The 14142-nt window shown below is 41.7% G+C and overlaps 1 protein-coding gene across 1 annotated transcript; it reads left to right on the forward strand.

Moving 5' to 3' along the window:
- Nucleotides 1–1104: 1104 nt before the first annotated feature.
- Nucleotides 1105–14008, forward strand: LOC115576907 (carboxy-terminal domain RNA polymerase II polypeptide A small phosphatase 1-like). Its single transcript, XM_030409538.1, has 7 exons — nucleotides 1105–2059; nucleotides 9268–9416; nucleotides 9537–9638; nucleotides 10115–10171; nucleotides 10739–10831; nucleotides 10945–11130; nucleotides 11533–14008. Exons 1-7 carry the CDS (start codon nucleotides 1987–1989, stop codon nucleotides 11659–11661), a joined length of 789 nt encoding a protein of 262 aa, XP_030265398.1. The 5' UTR covers nucleotides 1105–1986; the 3' UTR covers nucleotides 11662–14008.
- Nucleotides 14009–14142: the final 134 nt, after the last annotated feature.

Consider the following 14142-nt stretch of genomic DNA (forward strand, 5'->3'; position numbering starts at 1 on the left):
ATGTGCAATCAGCTGACAAAATATTACCATACATGCTTCCACTAAACATTTTCTCACAACATAATTTTAAACAAACTCTGACCAAAAAAGGAATAGCCTGAAGCCGAGGCTTGTTTCTGTCTATCCTGTACAATCCATAAAATAACTCAGAATATCAGTAATACAAAGAAGAAAAAGAAAACACAACAAAAATTGACTCTAAATTATATTATTTAATCATTTCAACAGTTGTCTACACAATTTCAATTCATCACTAAGTCCATTCCTTTATTTAACTCCCAAAAATGAAACGCATCTATATTTAACATTAGTTCTCACTTTACATATTTCAGAGACACACAACCCTCTTAAATTATCATTTTTTTCTCTTAATTTAAAAAATTGTGGAATGCAACATTACAACATTATTGATAACTGCCACATAACAAAATAATAGTGGCGTATGCACCTTTAAAGTTGGTTTGCCAGCCACCAATAAACACAGAAGAAGAAGAACAACAACAACATGTCATTGCGTACAATAACTTTTTTTTATCCCTGAGGGGAAATGAGGTCATCATAGCAGCGGTGCAAGTACAAATACAATGAAAATGTAAATATAGATATAAAAAAGTACTATACACAATATGCAAACAAAACAATAGAGTACTATGTAAAATAAAATGCTGAGCAAAGTGGAACTTAAGGTGCAGTTTTATTTACTCTCTTTTAATCCTACTTAATCTATGAAAAATACAGAAATATTAAATTATAATCAGTATCGGCTTAAGAAAATCCTTTTGGTGCATCCCTGCTTTTCTATCTTAGTTTGTATTGTATTTGACCAGCGATTACTGCTTTTTAACACCTTTTTCTTTCACTTTTTTCAGTTTTATTCAGCTTAATTCTTCTTCTATCTGAATTAAACCTGAATCTGCAGCATGTTCAGATGAGTTTTCTATGTTGAATGAATGTGAATATGAACATGAGTGTGTTAAATGCTCAGGAGGAGCCTTTTAATGCACTCTTCTTTACTTTTTAAAGCTCTGGTTCAGTTGTTTGTCACAGTCTGCTCATGTGTATTTTGGAGGCGGACGAAAAAAAAGAAACTGCACTTGTGCGACGCTCCCTTGGCTCCAGGCAGTTTCAAGGGGACCCGCACTGGGCGTTTCTTTTGCGGCTACTTTCACATAAACTTTCGCTCGTTTTTTTCAAAAAAAATTATTAAAAAGTTGTCGCTAATTTAACCGAGTAACAACACACGTAGACACAAACCTGCAGGTGATGAAGTTAACACGGTGTTTTACAGACGGAGTCACGGTTCAGCAGGAGTAGCCGTTAGCCAAAGTTGGTGAGTTTGCTAAGCTAACGGTAGCCTGTAAATAAACAACATCGGGCTTATTTTATCGTTTAAACGTCATGGACGCGTTGTGAAGCGAGTTATTAAACGTGTGCGGTGCAAATGAAGTGATACGCGTCTTGAGATAACTTATAAGCAGCGCATATTTGTCTAAAACAAAACAAATAAGCCCGCCGCGGCTAGCTTAGCCTGCTAGCTAACTTTGGAGTAACTTTGTTGCGGGCTACTTTTTTAAGGGACCGTCGTCAACCGCCGTCTAACGTGTGTAACCGCCCCGTGCTGCGCCACTTTAAGTGAAATGGGAAGCCTTGAAACCTCCATGTTTGTATCTTGAAATTGCGAGCGGAGTCGAGCACCATATTGAATCAAAGTTGCCGTCTCCTTGACAAATGGTTTACAACTTTCTGACCTCGAACTCAAAGCGGGTTTTGTTTTCTCCCTGAGCGGAGCACGGCGGCGCTACGCGTAATGGAGGCACAGTGAGGATCCGGACTTTTGTTGCGATGTTTTCCGGGCTGCCTCAGCGTCGTTCCCCTTCATGTTAACTAAAGTTTAATGCGAGCGAGCGAGCGGACAATCTCTGAAGTTTGAAGTTGTGAGGTCAGCAGCTCCGGAACCGGACCGGACCAGAACCAGAGCTGGATGTGATGGACAACCCGTCCTCAGTAATCACGCAAGTCAGCCGGGATGAAGAGGGGAGCAAAGCCGCGGGGGAGAGAGGTAAAGTGGCGCTGGGTGGTTCTTTGCACTCATGTCAAAAAAAAGTTTTGCAGCTGCGTGAATTCACAGAAACCGTCTTTACATCACATCTTTACATTAAACCCTGATTTACACTTCATATATATACATATATAACAACACTGTGAGGAGGGAAGCGGGCTGAAAACAAGTGAAAGCACTAAAACTGTCACTGTTCTCTGTCCTGCATAGATTATGGCTGCGGCCTGTGATGAAAGTAAAGGAAGTGACGTAGTAAAGCTTGATTAAACACGGTTATAATACTTTATTAAGAGCGTTTAAGTGTTTTAATGTAGCCACAGCATAATTAAGTTAAAACATCTTAAATATTAAAGGGGCACCTGTTGTTTTTGGTGGCAGGGTCCGCCAAATGTAAACAAAGTAAAACCGTGTTGTCTGTTTTTAAGGATAGTTTGTTTATTCAGTCATGAAAACTAAAAGAGAGTTTGTTTTAATTTAGTTTCTGATAAAAATGTCTCATTAAAAGTGTGTAATGCACCTTTAAATCTTTTATATGTTAGCTTAAACGAAAAAGTGTTTTTAAAGTTGCTACAGCAGCATCGTAGCTGCGTGAGATGTCATTTTAAAAGTGCAATATGTCGGAATTTAGTTCAAAACATTGCAGATATTAAAGGGGCACCGTGTTGTTTTTGGTGGCAGGGTCCGCCAAATGTAAACAAGGTAAAACAATATGATTGTGTCGTCATTTTTTAAGGTTAGTTTGTTTATTAAGTCATGAAAACTAAAAGAGAGTTTGTTTTTATTTAGTTTCTGATTAAAATTTCTGATTAAAAGTGTGTAATGCCCCTTTAAATCTTAGCTTAAAAGAAAAGTGTATTATCATAGCTGTGTAAAACATCATTTAAAGGTGCAGTATGTGAGAATTTTAGCAAACTAATACGATCAACAGAATGTCAACAAACCTCTATGTATTGTGTAGAAGCGGTAGCTACTGAAGTTAGCATGCTAACGAGCTAACCAAGAACAGACCGCTAGCTGCATGGCTAACCGAAACTTTCTGCAGTCAAAGATGAATAAAAAGTTTGCAGTTAGCAGCAGTTAGCAGTTTCTCCGGTGATATGCTGCCCCTATTTAAGTGGCCATTCTTACATAATCCATCTTATTTAAACTTGTTTACTTGTGGCTTTTGTAAGATTAATCAGTAGATAATGTTTTCTTACAATCTCCTTATATCTCTATTTTCTTGTCAGGACTTATCTCATCACAGAGCTCCTCTGTTTCCTCTCTTAACTTAATGAAAGACCCGTGAAATCCTGATTTCCACCGTGTAACATCAACTCAATCAGCGCCCTCTGTTCACTTCACATGGATTTCTGCCCACTGTACACAAAACCAGGCGAGATACGACAGAGTGCAAATGCAGGTTACTGAATAATCGGGTGGCCGGTCGGTCATCATCCCTGAGAAACTGCTGCCGCCTCACATTTTTTATGTCTCCTGTCACATGTTATGCAAACAGCACATATTTAAGTCGTGGCCGGAGTTAAAGACATTATCAGGCGTGCTGTAGTAGCACAGATATACGGATGGTTGTGCTTAATTTGACATTAAAAGATAAGCAGAGATGTCAAGCGAAGCGGCCTTGTCGTACATGTGTAGTAGTAGCAGACTAATCTATTACACAACTTGTCCTCCACGCTTTGTGGACATATGAACTCAGTTTGACACACAGCTGCCGTTTCCAAACAGCTTGTTTACCCTGCGAGGCTCAAAGAGACGGTTACACGTAGAAAAGAATAGTTTGTTTTAGCTGCGCCAAACCAAAAGACAAGTTTTAGTTTCACTTTGACTACAGTTTCAGGTTGCGAAAAGCACCCAACAAAACCGTCTGAATGCGACCGCTAATGTACCTCAACGGCGAACATCAGCTCTGTGGTGCAAAGCTGTAGAATAAGGTCTGCAGGGCCGTCTCTGACGATGGAGAAAGTGTTTCTCAGCTTTGGGGTCAGGACTGAACAAGGTATTGCTCAACATGCTGACAAAGTAGTTGTAGATCTCTTCGACTGATTGTGGCAACGTATTTGCATGCTTTTATTCATACATTAGCACCGTTGGACACTGAATTCAAGGGACGCAGAAGAACTGCTGAAAAATATCACTTTGTGTTTCTCAAATCCCAAGATGACGTCCTCGGATGTCCTGTTTTGTCCACAGCCCAAAGATATTGAGTTTACTGTAACACAGGAGGGAGATATGATGATGATGATGATGATGATGATAAAGGCTTCATGAGTCAGATTGTGGTTTAGGTACTTTGTAAGTGGTTGATATTCACAGTTTGTTATCAAAAAAATACCTAAAATAAGCCTCCTCGCGTGTGTGTTAATAAGACGATCTTGGTGTCACGGTCACCCAGTCCTCGCTTCTGAAACGCTGCGTCCAATCGTGCTCCTGCTCATTTATCAGATCTTCAGTAAAACAGGCGGATGCGACATCTCATCAGACATCAGATCAAGTTCCCGAAACCCTTCCTTTGTTGCTCTTCTTTTTTTTGAATGTTTCGGTAAATACAAGTCAGGCCAGGTTCATCTCTTTAACGTCACTAACCAATCTTACAAGTTTCATTAGCGTGTTTTTATTGGAGGGTTTTTATTGTCACATGAAGGACTTACAGCTGTTTCAAAGAATTTAATCCTTTACAAAAAGTCGAATCCTCACTCCCGGATTTGCAGCTCAGCATCGGCATTGTTAAGATTCGGTTTCCTGATACTTGAGATCATAGAGGCCACAGATAAGTGGCCGGATTTATAATGTGACTAAAGCTCAGCTGTCGGATAAGAAATGATCAGAAATGGGAGTGGAAGCGTTTTTACAGGAAACTGTTGGACACACCGGCTCTTAAAATGGATCCTGGGCTGAAGCATCTTATCATGAGCGTGTGGAGTGTGAGTTCCTCCACACTGATGTCATTCCGTGTTTTAATTATTCATTTTTTAAGTGATGTGACAGGAGAAGACACGTTAAAGTGTGCCTCTCTGCCTCATTCACAGGTGAACGGGCGACGTTCAGGGATCACTGAAGCATTTTGTTTGCTTTGCAGGCTGGTTATACTTTGATCCAGCTGATTGTGGTTCTCACGCCGTGTGGTTGACTTGTGTATTTGTTGTTGAGCCTACACAAGCACCTCATGTTTTATCTTAAGTGTCAGTATCGTTGACTTTTACACAGCAAGGCACACCACACGACTGTTTGTTTCATCGTTGTGTGGAGCCAGATGTGTTGGAGAGTTGTTAAACACAACTTGGAGTACTGCAGAATAAAACACTTCAGTCAAAGTTTATTCATGAACAATACGTGAAGACGTTTGAGGCCCCCAAATATTAAAGATAGGTAGCAAAACGGTGCAGGAGGTTGTTATGTTAACTGTAATGAAACCGTTGTGGCTAAACAATTAGAATGTACACAATGCAAAACGTGTCTCTTAAGGCAGATGATTCAAGATATGTAGGATCACTTTCAGGCTTTATTGTTTTCTGTGTTTTATCACCTGAAAATCGCAACACAGCGAACAAACAAGCTCCAGTTTGAGCATCGCAGCAAGCCGACGTTGTTGCATCAAATAAGAGAAAGCTGACCCCTTCAGTTCAGGGTCACTTCTGCTCAAAACAACCGTGGCTCACCAGTTTTAAGGAACATTTGTTAGTTCCACTTGGCATAAGAACATATGTTTAGTATGTTCACCTCAGCCAGGTGTTGTCAGGAACGTTCACTTGTCTGGATTTAGAAGGGGAAGCAAGCAAGCAAACCCTGTTGACAGATTAACTAGACAGATTAATTAGTGTTAGTGCTAATCCCAAAACAATTTCTTTATTTAAAGGAACTGTTAATGCTCCTCAACGGTCAATTTTAATGAAATAATATTGCCTGCTGCAGCTTTAAGGTTTAAAACTCAAACCCAATGTGATTGTTATTTATTCCAAAGTGCTTTTAAAGATAATCTGGCAACTTGTTTCAGTAGTTTTCCATGCAGAAAAGACAAATATTGTTTGTTCCATCTCCTAAAAAGGTGAGAATATGCCCTCTTGACCGTAGTAAAGAACATAAACAAGTGAATATTTGGTTTAAGTTCCTGACAGATCGCTCCTCCGACTTGTTTGTGAGCAAAACAAGGATGTCCAAATGCGTCTGTCACTCTGTTTACAGTGCATATAATCTGCATCGGCCTCTATTTTAAGAACAACACAACTGCCTGAACATTGTTTGAGCTGCACAGGAATGAAATGCTTGGAAATTTCCCAGAGTACAAACCTTCTGCTCACATAAAAACCTTTATGAGGATGACACAGCACTGAGCCTCGTCCTCCTTTCTGATGATTCAGGTTTTACAAGCAGTCAGGATATTTCCTGAGAAGCCTGCAGTACGTTCCACTCCAGCTCCAACTCCTACGAGCCATCTTCATAATGCCAACGTGTTTTTTTGTGAATTAATGCACACTGTGTTTTATGGTCAGTACGTCATAACGTGACTATTGAAGATAAAGGAGGCCGGAGGGAGCAAATAAGGACATGGGAGTGAACGCTGGAAACTGGAAGGACAGAAGGGAGTGAAAAAGGAAACAAAGGAGTGAAGAGCCTAGTTAGCAAGGACGTTAGGGAGTAATTAAATGCACAAAGGAGTGATAATCCCTTTAAAAAAATCCATTAAATCTACATCTTCCTCTTCTTTTGCTTAAGGTCACAGCTCTGTTAGTTTGAGGCTGCATTATCTGGCACTAATTGATATTACCCAACAGAAAAATCAACAGTAAAACTCCTGTTTGGATTCATAATCACATACAACAATCTGCCTTCAAAAACCCTGATTTGACATGAAATCGACTCTCAAGCCTTCTACCGCATCGCTAAAACACGGTGGCAAGTAGCTTCCTCCGCTGATACCCGTCTGTTTCCTCTTCCTGTTTTTTTGGCTGGAGCGCGGCGGCGAGGCCAGCGGAGGGTCAGCCGGGGTTTGAGTCCACAAATGCAGTAGGAGGGCACGACGGAGAGCGAATGAAAGAGGCGTGAGAGATGCACAACAGAGGCCTGTGTTGTTGGTAGCCCAGTCACGTCCGGACAGACGGAGAGAGGGAGGACGGGGCATAAAGGAGGCCAAAACAAAGTGTGACGCGGGACAGAGGAGTGAGCAGGAGCGCTGGAGATCAGAGATTTATAGAGAGTTTTGTCCCCATTCTTAAACTGAGCTGAATAAAGCCGAAAACTTCCGTTCCAACCTTAAAAGTTCCACCTCTTAGTAGTTATCTCGGTCAGCCTGTTAACCTTTTTTAAGATGATGTCACAAATGAATGACTTGCTGTCACATGCTGTTCTTCGATAACTCGTATTCAGACAACAGATCTTTATTATGTTACCTCATATTTTCCTGAAAAGGTTTGTTTGGTCTAACTTTTTGTTCCATACAATGCAGTTCTGCTTTCTGTGTAATATTTCATAATTTGGAATATCCACGATGATGTAAGTCAAAGGAGTCTTGTTTTTGCTTCGCACCAACAGAAACTCTGTTCCAGAGAAAACTCCGCTCCTGAAACTCCCGCCTTTTAATTATGTGACTGTGTGACATCACGTTACCTCACCATGTCACACATTTGCATAGTTTAATGCCGAGCAGCTAGTTTGGCACATAAGAAATTATCTAACACCGCTTTGGACACAGCCAAGTTTTATTTTCCACAAAATTCCAAAGATTTTTTTCTCAAAATGCTAAAGATTTTTTTCCCCCAAAATTCCAAAGATTTTTCAAAAAAATCCCCCAATTTAGATAAAATCTAAAGATTTGGGAAATATATTACCCCAAATTCATAGTTTTTTTCCCCCCAAATTCCAGCATTTTGGGGGGGATTTATCCGAAGATTATTTCCTTAAATTCTAAAGATTTGGGGAATTATTTCCCCCCACAATTCCAAAGATTTTTTTTCTAAAATTAAATTTTTCTCTGGAATTATCCAAAGATGTTTGGAAAACCTTTTGTTGTTAGAGGTGCTGGCTCAGGCGTGTGTGAGCTGACCAATCAGAGGAGAACGTGTATTCGGAAACAGACCGTACGACAAAAGCATGTAAACCTATTCTAGTAGTAACCTGAAATAAAATCAGGAACCTGAAAATTAGCAGAATTTATGATGATTATTTTTCCTACAGGATAGTGAACTGGATATATTTGGAATAAACAAAGAATTGCGAATCTAGCAGCACTTCTTGCACTCAAATTGAGTTTGTCAGACATGTTATTTGGATATGAATACATATTGACTGGATGTTAACTCCAATATGTCATGTTAGACCTTTTATAACAAACATTTATGGATATCAAGTCCACCTGAGTGAAATCTTGACTTTCTGGCAAACGCTTGAAGCAGAGAAACAAAGTCTGGTCTGACAAAGAAGACATCTAAAGGTCGGGCTATTTCCAAAAACTACTAATCAAGAAAATATGCAACAGATGAATTGATTATGAAAAGACTCATCAGTTGCAGGCCTTTGTTTTTTAAACAATTGAAGCTCTAAACCAGCACAATAAACAGTGTAAGGACGGAGCTGTCTACCTGTTGATCAGCGCAGATAAACACTTCCTGCTGTCATACCGCTGCGGTGACAGAGATAAGGGTGTGAGACTAAACCCTCAGTCCCCATCGCTGAGGTAGTCTGTTTTTTTTGTTGTGTTGATTTTAAAAGCTTATGTTACATTTGCCTTCTTCTGACTGGCACGCTGCATTCCACACTGAACTCATGATGTCTTTATGATGCCTGTAAAGTAGCAACTTTACGTCTTAGCGTAAAAGTGCTGAATAGTTATTGGTGGCAGTCGGAGCTTTTTGCTGTTGTGCAACAACTCCTGGCAATGAGCAAAGTATGAGGAAAGCTGCTGGATGTGTTTTTGTTTTATTTTTCACGGTGTTCACACATTCACTGACATGACAGAGTGTGTAAGTGGTTAGTCAGGTCGTCATGTGCAGCTTAATGTTTCTGGAATGTGATTTTGTGCTGCAGCTTTGTTATTTAAAGGTTATTTGGATTCATTTTAAAGATGCAATACATAAGATATCTGTCAAATTCATGCTATAAAGATAGGGGGCAGCATATCACCAGAGTTGAAGCTAACAGCTGCTAACTAGAGCTTCCAGTAGTTGGTTAGCTCATCAGAAGTTTTTGTTAATCAGCTCCATGTTCCTCTCCAGGTTCTTCGCCCTCTCTGTCCTCCAAGAAGCACCGGAGCAGAGGCCTCCTGTCCAGCCTCTTCTGCTGCCTCTGTCGGGAGCAGTCTGAACCTCCACCCGTCAACAACAACGCCCCTCTGCTGGTGGAGGAGAACGGAACCGTCTCCAAGGTGTGTTTACTGTCGTATCGCTGCTCGCACTTCTGTCCTGTTTTGGCTGCGGTGCAGAGATCCAATCTGTCTCTACTTCTGTGTCATCCTTCAAATATTCGTTTTGTGGTGTTTTGTTAGATCCAGGTGAAGCCGCTGCTGCCTCCAGCGAAGTCAAAAGACTCCGGGAAGATCTGCGTGGTTATAGATCTGGATGAGACGTTAGTTCACAGCTCCTTCAAGGTAAGAAAGAATCACAAACAAGCAGCGATGTGCAAGCGTGTCCTTTTTTAATTTCCTCGATGATGCAAGAGCTTAAAAAGCTCATAGTTGTCTCCTGTGATCACATTACATCACGACTTGGTTATGTTTAATAGTAAAAACACTCTATAAGGTCCACATTTTCCTCCATCTGGTTGTTGTTGGCTCAGACGGTGACATTTCTGTCATCGCTGGCAAATGCCAAACCCAAACTAGCTGGTTCCTAAACCCAAATAAACACCGCCGCTCCTCCACTGCAGACTGTTTGTCTGTACCTGCATCTGTCCTACAATAATACCAGTCATATTTTATATAATAAGGCCTGCAGTGTCTCACTTCCTAGAAGTAAACCTTCTTGTGACTTGATGTTCTTGCTGAGTCACGCCTGCAGTAGAAAAACATGAATATTCTCGTCTTCTTGTTTGTGAAAAGCAACTTTTTTCTTGTCCCTCCAACAGCCTGTGAACAACGCAGACTTCATCATTCCCGTGGAAATAGATGGAACGGTACACCAGGTAATAACGGTGGCATCACTCAGTAACCTCAGCAAACATGTTCATCCTGTACCTCGTCATCTAACCGGACGCTGCCTCGTCATCCTTTAAGCTCCCAGGTTTAAATTGCTGAGTGCAGTAGGTGGTGTTTAAGGGATTTAAAGATGGCTGCTTGCTCAGAGATGGAAGACACGCTGTGGGTCTGGGCCTGATTCAAGTAATCCAGGATAGGTTTGTTCAGACAAGCACAGCCTATTCCGGATGACTTGGTTCAGGAACGCTGCCCTTAACCGCCGGCGCTGCAGAAAGAAGAAAAAAATGGAGGAACAAGGAAACAAGTCCAGGATTTCACTTCTGCAGCTGCATCTGTATTTAATGTGATGCAAGAATGCCTGTAATCCTTTGACTCGTATGTAAAACCGGTCTGCTACATCCATCATACAGCATTCAGTGATTTGCACAGATAATATCTAAAACCAAGCGTAAGTGTCATATCTCTTCAGGCAGTAGCAGTTTGCAGAAACATGTTTAATTTTGAAAATGCACGCCGTAAAGGAACCGGGCGTTAAGAATTCCTGTGTGCTCCAGGTGTACGTCCTGAAGCGGCCCCATGTCGACGAGTTCCTGAAGAGGATGGGGGAACTGTTCGAGTGCGTCCTGTTCACGGCCAGTTTAGCCAAGGTGAGAAACGGCTCGCCGCTGCTTTGAAACTAAACATTTGTGGCATTTTTCCACCTTTTGAATGACTGAAAATCAAAGGTAAAGCTTAAAACAAAGGAGTATGTTTGTTTCAGTATGCAGACCCCGTCTCCGACCTCCTGGACAAGTGGGGCGCTTTCCGCTGCCGCCTGTTCCGGGAGTCCTGCGTCTTCCACCGGGGCAACTACGTGAAGGACCTGAGCCGCCTGGGTCGCGACCTGAACAAGGTCATCATCGTGGACAACTCCCCTGCCTCCTACGTCTTCCACCCTGACAACGCGGTGAGTGTCCTCGGACCACAACTGAGTCGTGACTGTACAACAGAATACACATCAGTACTACTGAGCTGTATTCTCAAAGAGAACTAACCCGGGGCGTGACGATTCTGAAACTGAGTCTGAAACCACGATAGAAACGTCCTGTCACTAACACGCTGCCACTGCTGCGTCACAGCTTCGTCTCTTTCACTTCCGCTTTTCAACCTGACGCACATCGACTTGTCAGAAAACCTCAAATCACCTCTGTTTACTATCAACTGTGTCCCTCATACCAGCTTCCTTCTGATTGTCAACAAATCAGACAACTAAAGTGTGCGTCATGACCCACAAATCCTCTACAGTGATAGACGTGAGGGATAAACAGTTTCCTCATCGTGGTTGCTAATACTCTGCGTTTCCCTCCAGGTGCCCGTGGCCTCGTGGTTCGACGACATGTCCGACACCGAGCTGCTGGACCTCATCCCGTTCTTCGAGAGGCTGAGCAAAGTGGACAACGTCTACACGGTCCTCAAGCACCAAGGGACCGCCAGCTAACAGCGCTCGACTTCTCATCTCAGCTCTGAACAAAACCGACGTACAACTATGGAAAAAAAAAAAAAAGCACACACCAGCGAGGCTCCGGCACCAGCACCAGCTTTCACTGCCCAACAGAACACAGAGCCTTCACCCTCCCAGTACCCTGAGTGACTTTGATGCCGTCGTCACTGCCACCTTCTGGTCAAAACAGAAAACTGCCTGAAACATGCCTTGTAAACTTTCTCCCGGTCAGCCTGCGATGAACCAGCTGATGTGAGCGGATGGATGGACAGACGGTCTTGCGGTTCGACACAGCGGATGTCCGTAACCACGGATGCTCTGGACGCGGACCGGGTACTGGAAATAGACTTTTCTCTCGTGGATTTCAGCCGTCTGATCCTGCAGAAGATGCAGGAATCGAGTGCAAAGGAATTCTTATGTTTTTTTGGAAACTCGATCAGTCTCGTCATTGAAAGAACAGATGGTGTGTACGTACTGTAGATCATTATCTCCACCACGCGCCCTGATCTCGTCAGTTATCACACTATTAGTCGCAAAGCATGTGATCCTCGGGTGTCATTGTAGTCTTTTTTTAGAGCGATGTGATCAGGTATTTTTTTTGAGTAATCTCGACAGTGTTATGGATGAATCAGATAACAAAAAAGCTTATTCTGTAAACCTGAGTGGGGTTGTAATGTCAGATTTAATCAGGAGTTGTTAAATTTTTGCTTATAAGAAGATGATTGGACAGCACTTTACAAGTATAGTCTAGTGTAGGAGTTAAATAAAGGAGTGTCGATGTGAACCGCCCTCGTCCATTTAAAGGAATTTGTTATGTATTAAAAACAATTGGCCTCAAGTCCTGTCAGCTGAAACAGACGTTGACTGTTGTATTTCCTCCCGACACTAACACGAACATCGAAGAGCAGCTGCTACAAATATCGGACAAGGACTTCCCAGTTTTTTTTAAAGATCGATGGACAGCCATAATGCAGCGTGTCTAGAGGACCACGATCGACTTCTTGGAGAATCGGTCGTCAGAACAAGACTCTGATCCTGGATCAGTTCCTTGTTTTTGAAAAAGCCACAAAACTTGAATGTCACACAGCATTTACAGACTTGTTTCTGAACGGTTGTGGAAGTTACAGTTCGGCCTGTCAAGTTTGGTTTTCATAAGCTTCAGAGTTGTCTGTCGTTGTTTTTTGTTTGTTTTCCCGAAGCGGTACACATGGGCTGGAAACAATTTCAGGACTTTGTAATAAAATGTGTGTCGACGAGGGGGAGGATTTGTGACGTGTCGTGCCTTGTGTTGTGTAATTCAGGCCAGATTTAAAGGAGAAATCCACCCGATTAATGAACCCGTTGTCGGTGATTTATCTCGCCACCTCGGGGTCCTTCCTGTTGTTCGAGTGGACGTGACGTTGAGATGATTCCAGTGCAGCTAGAGAGGAGAAAAGATGTCAGGGTTTGTGTTTCCGAATATCATAGAAAATGATACGTAGCTGCGTGAGGGTGGAATTGTCCTTTAAAATCTCATCGACCACATTGAATCTGTATTAGCTCTACGAGTTTTACCGACTCGAAACCTCTTCGGTCTGTTTTTAAGGAGAACGTGGCTCTCCTCACGCGTTGACAATACCGTGTGTCGACACTGATGAATGAAAAATGGCGGATTTGACGAAGAGCCTCCACGGCGGGCTTGTGATGTGACGGGGGAACAATTAAATCCACCATGTTAAGAGTTATTATTGTCTGTGTTTAACAAATTATCATCGATTGTCAATCAAATTTAGCCTGTTTCTTTTCTCGATAATTACTGATTGTCTTTGTCGCGGTCCTCCGATACGAACCTGGTCGTTACCTCGTATATTAATACGTAATATATGGATCAGAAAACACCAGCAAGTGACTAAAATGATGGCGTCTGACTGTTGTAGGCACATAACGGGGTGATTATTTTTGATTATTGTTTCACATAAGCCATCGTTACACGCCTCGATTTAGGTTAATTACCGATAACTGTTGGTTTAGTTGAGATTTCATTGGCGAACAGGAGTATTTATAGGAACTGTCAGTCGATTGATTACGTATAAAAACAAGTGTTGTGTCACTACCGCGGGCCCATTCACTGATACTGTACTTCTCACACATTCAGTAGGTTTGTATATTTTGTTTTGCACAGTAATAAAGCAAACAAATGTTCATTAATATATGGAATATTCATGTTACTGTACTCATGATTGAATAGATGTAACCTAATTTTTTTTTTTTTTTTGACCTGTTGTTTTATCATACCAAATTATATATGGACTCTATGTAATAATGCCATTATTTTCCTCCCATAAATGCTAAATGAAAGATGGTCCAAGTGCTGTTTTTGTTGAGTGTTTCTTCTTTTCTGGATACACAACTTTAAGTAACTAGTTGAATATGTGTTACAGCATCATAACTCATATGGTCAACTGAAGGCAGCTTGAGAAGGTAAACCTGAAACTAGCT

Source organism: Sparus aurata, chromosome 24 (assembly GCF_900880675.1).
Source record: "Sparus aurata chromosome 24, fSpaAur1.1, whole genome shotgun sequence".
Classification (NCBI taxonomy): Eukaryota; Metazoa; Chordata; class Actinopteri; order Spariformes; family Sparidae; genus Sparus; species Sparus aurata.

What these genes read in the sequence shown, in the direction of transcription:
- LOC115576907 (XM_030409538.1), top strand. Translation starts at nt 1,987, where the DNA reads ATGGACAACCCGTCCTCAGTAATCACGCAAGTCAGCCGGGATGAAGAG. An exon ending in TAGTTCACAGCTCCTTCAAG is followed by an intron (nt 9,639 to 10,114) that starts GTAAGAAAGAAT and finishes TCCCTCCAACAG; the next exon opens with CCTGTGAACAACGCAGACTT. An exon ending in TAGATGGAACGGTACACCAG is followed by an intron (nt 10,172 to 10,738) that starts GTAATAACGGTG and finishes TGTGTGCTCCAG; the next exon opens with GTGTACGTCCTGAAGCGGCC.